The sequence below is a fragment of the Pundamilia nyererei genome, unplaced genomic scaffold (assembly GCF_000239375.1).
Source record: "Pundamilia nyererei isolate P.nyererei 1_Seehausen unplaced genomic scaffold, PunNye1.0 scaffold00058, whole genome shotgun sequence".
In the NCBI taxonomy this organism is placed as follows: Eukaryota; Metazoa; Chordata; class Actinopteri; order Cichliformes; family Cichlidae; genus Pundamilia; species Pundamilia nyererei.
In genome coordinates, this window is record NW_005187459.1 from 2,106,815 (window position 1) to 2,112,478 (window position 5,664).

General features: G+C 42.3%; 1 protein-coding gene across 1 annotated transcript; it reads left to right on the plus strand.

Moving 5' to 3' along the window:
* Window positions 1–3,731: 3,731 nt before the first annotated feature.
* On the plus strand, window positions 3,732–5,633 carry gpr6 (G protein-coupled receptor 6). The gene is made up of 2 exons (XM_005734445.1): window positions 3,732–3,966; window positions 4,555–5,633. Exon 2 carries the CDS (start codon window positions 4,580–4,582, stop codon window positions 5,585–5,587), a length of 1,008 nt encoding a protein of 335 aa, XP_005734502.1. The 5' UTR covers window positions 3,732–3,966; window positions 4,555–4,579; the 3' UTR covers window positions 5,588–5,633.
* The last annotated feature ends 31 nt before the right edge of the window (window positions 5,634–5,664 follow it).

Sequence of the window (5,664 nt, forward strand, 5' to 3'; positions counted from 1 at the left end):
CAGAAAAGACATAAAATTTTCACAGTCCTCGTTAGAAAAAAATAGGGGCCGCAGGCAGAGCAGGAGTAACAAAATAAATTAATATAGGCAATTTGAATTTCACAACAGCAATGTTTCAGCACTTACTGCCGTGTAACATCATCTCTTTTTGAACAACAGTCTGTAAACATCTGGGAACTGAGGAGACCACCTGCTGGAATTTTGAGATAGGAAAGTTGTCCCATTTTTGTTTGATCTGGGTTGGGGCAGCCGTGTTCAGCACCCAGACTCTACTCCTACATAGCCATGCTATTCTAACAAATACAGTATGTGGTTTAACATTTTCTTGCTGAAGCATGCAAGGCCTTCTCTGAAAAAGATGTCATCTAGATGGGAGGATATGTTGCACTAATACCTCTATATACCTTTTAGTATTGATGGTGCCTTTCCAGATGTGCAAGCTGACAATTCCATAGGCATAAATGCAACCCGACACCATTAGAGATGTAGGATTTGTAAGTAAGAGCTGATAGCGAGCCAAATCAAATCTCTCTCCTCTTTAGTCTGGGCAAAATTATCTGTAAAGACGAAAAGCGGTCTCACCAATGTCGTGGAGCCCAGAACATTGTCGAAGGGTCCAGTCCAAACCACAGGATTGGATTTGTACCGCTAGTTTGAAACTATGTACCAAGAAGTCAAAGGGAGGCAGAAATGTTATTGAAACAAATGCTTCAGGAACATTTTGTTTTTTATTAAAATTAATATTAAACGTTAACCAAATGCTTATTTGAAACAGTAAGAAAACAACCGATAAATCTGCTCATTCCTTTTTTTAAAAGCAGGAACACTCTGATTTATGGTTTAATGCTGTGTTTACAGTTCATCTGATTAGGACCATTAGCAACACGTAATTACCGTAACATGAAGGTCATGTTGACATCTCCAGAGAAACAGGTACAGAGCGGCAGGTCAGCCATCTTTATCTGACATGTGGGTGATTTTTTTTTTTTTTTGAGTTAGAGCCTGTGGGTAAAGGTTGCATCTGTTTTTCTTGTCAGAACTAGTTCAAGTTTATGAGTAAATTGAGGTGTTACGTCCCTGCAGTGCCTCCCTTCATCTGTCACAGTTTTATCCCTGTTTTCTATCAGCGCCTCACCTTCTACTTCCACTTATCTCCCTCCAGCCAAATGTCTTATCAGCCTTTTCAACCACAAATGAATGTTAATGAACTTTTCTCATCTTCTTTCTTTTCTCTCCTCAGCTCACCTCACATGATGTAAGTGAATATCATTACAACGGCCTTACATTGAGGTCTGAGTCACTGCGTGTGCCTGTGCGTTTGTGTACGTACGAGCATGTGCGATCAGGAGCGTGCTTTTTAAAACGAGAGCACGGCTGTTTGCCTCCTCGAGCTGGAGGAGTGGGTGGGGGGCTGCCTACGGTTAACATTTGTTTCCTGAAATGAGCTGGTTTGAAGGCTTTTTATGTAAAGCCCTGTTTTTTCCCCATGTTGTTACGTCCCTAATAGCAGGTGTCTCATTACACTGAAACCTCTCAGCACTCATAGGGGGGAAATAAAAGCATGATATTTTTTTGAGAAGCATATTCCTGGTAATTATCCCAAAATAGACCAAAGGTTCAGCTGCTTGATGCCTCCATCTTTGGTATTTCAATTATTTTCTGGAGGCAAAGAAAATAATCCAAAATTATTTTGAGATTTTTTTTGTTGTTGTTGCTGGTCTCATGTGTTGTTGGGTATCTGCCTAGGTCTTTGACATGAGTCACTAGGCACTTCATGTGACTGCTTAGCTTATGAATGAGAACACCCCCACCCAGCCCCCAGTCCACTGACAAAAGGTGGCCAAACAGCTGTTGCCTGGAAACCAAAACTGGTTACCATATTGCTATGCTGTGCTGCCATGAATCTCCCCCTACTTTTCCTTGTCGCTCAGCATTTGAACGTTTCATTCAGTGCATGATGGTCACTCTTTCTTTAGTTTTTGCTGTTTCAAAACAGAAAAAATGATGTTATTTCTAAGTACTTTCAACAGGTTGCTGAAGCATGTAACAAACAAAAACGACGGCCAGAGGTAAGTATGAAAAATAATGACTGAATTCAAAGTGACGGTGATGGTTGCACCAAATGATTAAAGGAGTAAGAGCAGCACTCTTGGTACCTATAACAGTACAGTATTACATGAAAAACTGTGGAAAATGGTGTGACTTTTAAGCAGAGCGCACAGATGCTCACAAAAAACGAAGAAGGATCTGTTTCTGCTGTAAACACAAACACATATAAGGTGCTGAAATGAGATGGTAAATCTACAGTCCCCACACTGCAAACCCCAAGAAACTAGCAGAACTACTAAAACAAGGCAGTTGATTGCCTTCATGTGCTTAAGCTGATAATCTTCCAAGTCAAACATTACAAGAAATATAATATTTGGATTTACTGTATGTAAATGCTAACTAAAGTTAAATGAAATTGCTTTTAATGGCCGGATGGATGGATCACGTGGTTTTAGTCTTAGTGTCGCTTACTGAAATCCCATTACTTCTGCCAAGAACTGTACCTTCTCAAAATAAATGCTACAGTTACTGATAAAAAACAAAAAATGGAATGCTGTGTGAATGTAAATAAAAACATAATCTCATAAACGCATATTTTACTCACAACAGAACATAGAAAACAAATCAAACGTTTGAAGTGATAAAATTAAACATTTCAGGAAAACGATTGATAAAAAAGTTGGGACAGGAGCAACAAAATGTTAGCAAAAGTCAGTGTAAGGTTCTGAAAAGAAGGCTCTGAAAAGAAAATTGCAGGAGGAACTAATCAGTAACCTGACTGGGTATAAAAAGAGCATCTTAGACAGGCAGAGCTTCTCAGAAGTAAAGATGGCTAGAGGTTCACAGATCTACAAAAACAGCCTCTTTCTTCAAATTTTGGAACAATTTTTAAATAATGTAATAATCTACAATACATAATATCATCAAAAATATCCAGAGAATTAATATTAATCAATACTGGATGCTTGTTGTTGTCAGGTGGCACTGCATTAAAAACAGGCATGAGTCTGCCATGGAAATGACAGCATGGGAACACTTTTAGATATCACTGTTTGTGAAGGCAGACTACAAATGCAGACTGTCGTGTGCACACGATCCAGGAATAATGCCCTTCTTCTCAGGATGAAAGGTTATTTAAAATGAACTGAAGTAAAGTGGAAAATTGTTCTGTGGTCAGATGAATCAAAATCTCAAATTCTTTTTGGCAAACACGGACACCATGTCCCCAGATTAAAGTGGAAAGGGATCATCCAGCTTGTTATCAGCACTCTCTGATCGTACATTAGTGCTTATGGACTTGGCAGCTTGCGCATCTGGAAAGGCACCATCAATGCTGAAAGGTATATTCAGGTTTTTTATACAGATTACGTTTTTGTTTTGTTTTCACAAAGGAGGCCTTGCATGCTTCGGCAAGGCAATAATAAACTGCATACTACGTCTATCATGACACTGTAGCTTCATAAAAGAAGAGTCTGGATGCTGAACTGGCCTTTCGTCGAGCTTTTTAGAATTTGCTTTCTATAGGCTCAGGTAAGGAGAGCGCGCAAGAACCTGCAGGAGGCTCGATGAGAGAGAGACGGAGACGTGCAAAGTCTCTCTCTCGCTCTCTCTCTCTCCCTCCCGCCCGTGACGTTACTCCGTTTTAAAGCCACCCTCGATCGTCCCCTCCGGTCCTCCTCCTCCGTCTCGCATTCACCTTCCTCACCGAGCTCAACATCAGCCAATGCTTCACGGCACTCCTACCCTGCGTGTCTATCCCATGCGTGGGAAGCACAGCAAAAACGAGGGCTTCACTTGAGTAAGTGAAAAGAAGAGATCGACGGAAAAGCGGGAATCGTTCCATCAGTTATCATTGCTGAGTTTTTCGCAGGAAGCGGCTCCTGATATTAGCGAGAATCTCTGGTTTTAATCACGGTGGTAAGTATTCTTAACTTTTTAGAAAAAAAAATCGTAGTATCGAAAGAAAAACGGGTTTATAGACTGTTTATTTGATAAGACTGATTTTATAAACGGCGTTTGTCTCTTTAGAGTTTTATGTGGTAAGAGCTGCTGTGATTTCAGGACCACGGAGAGCTCTCAGGGCACCTTTAGTGGAACTTTCAAAAGGAAAATCTGCCCACAGCTATTTTCTATTCATTTATAAATTCATATTATACTACTACTTGATTTTAACAGATCTCTGAATACTGGACATTGGATCATTCAAAGTTATTACTGATTCTATATATTAATTTTTATGTCTATATTATGCATTTGATATGTGAAAACAAATAGAAATTGTATGCTAGAAGACAGCAAGAATTGTTCTTGTTTCCCTTACTTATAAGTAATTTTTTATAAGTTATTTTTCAAAGTTACTTGAAAACTTACTACTCCACCTTGCTGTCTCATAACAAGACTTGTCCTTTGGTCTCCTCATATAATTCAAGCTAAAAGGCACATTCGCCTTGAAAAAGACCCTTTTTAATTAACAAAGCAATCTTCTTGTTCTCCTGCTGCCAACAGGACAGAGAGACGGCATCGTGGAGCTATGAATGAGTCGCTGGTGGTGAACGACTCTTCTGCGACTCCTGCATCAGGAGAAGCTCTCCCGTGGATAGAGGCTGAGTCTTCGGACCGGAACGGCAGCCTGGAATTCTCCACCGCCGCATTAGATTTCCCTATCAACCCATGGGACATCATGCTCTGTATGTCAGGCACTGTGATCGCCTGTGAGAACGCCATAGTGGTAGCAATCATCTTCTACACGCCCACGCTGAGGACTCCCATGTTTGTGCTGATCGGGAGCCTGGCCACAGCCGACCTGTTGGCCGGCATGGGATTAATTCTGAACTTTGTGTTTCAGTATGTGATCTCCTCTGAGACTATCAGCCTTATCACTGTAGGCTTTTTAGTGGCCTCCTTCACTGCATCCATCAGCAGCCTCTTAGCCATTACGGTAGACCGCTACTTCTCCCTCTACAATGCCCTGACATACTTCTCAGAGAAGACACTGCAGTACGTTCACTTGATGTTAGTGGGCACCTGGGGGGTGTCTCTGTTCCTGGGCTTGCTGCCGGTGCTCGGCTGGAACTGCCTGGGAGAGCCGGCCTCCTGCAGCATTGTCCGCCCTCTGACCCGGAGCAACGTCATGCTCTTGGCCACCTCCTTCTTTGCCATCTTTGTGCTTATGCTGACCCTTTACTTCAAGATCTGCAAGATCGTGTGCCACCACGCCCACCAGATCGCCCTCCAACAGCACTTTTTTGCCACTTCGCATTATGTCGCCACCAAGAAAGGGGTGTCCACTTTGGCCATCATCTTGGGGACTTTTGGTGCCAGCTGGCTTCCCTTTGCCATCTACTGTCTCGTGGGTGAGAGGGAGTATCCGTCAGTGTACACCTATGCTACGCTGCTGCCGGCCACCTACAACTCCATGATCAACCCCATCATCTATGCCTACAGAAACGCCGAGATCCAGCGCTCCATCTACATGCTTCTCTGTGGCTGCTTTCAAGCCAAGGGAGCTTATCGGTCCAGGTCACCAAGTGAGGTCTAAAAAAGGTGCTACAGCTTGCTGCGTGTGTGTGTGTGTGTGTGTGTGTGTGTGTGTGTGTGTGTGTGTGTGTGTGTGTG

Excerpts from the sequence above, each read along its gene's own strand:
- gpr6 (XM_005734445.1), top strand. The coding sequence starts at position 4,580 with ATGAATGAGTCGCTGGTGGTGAACGACTCTTCTGCGACTCCTGCATCA.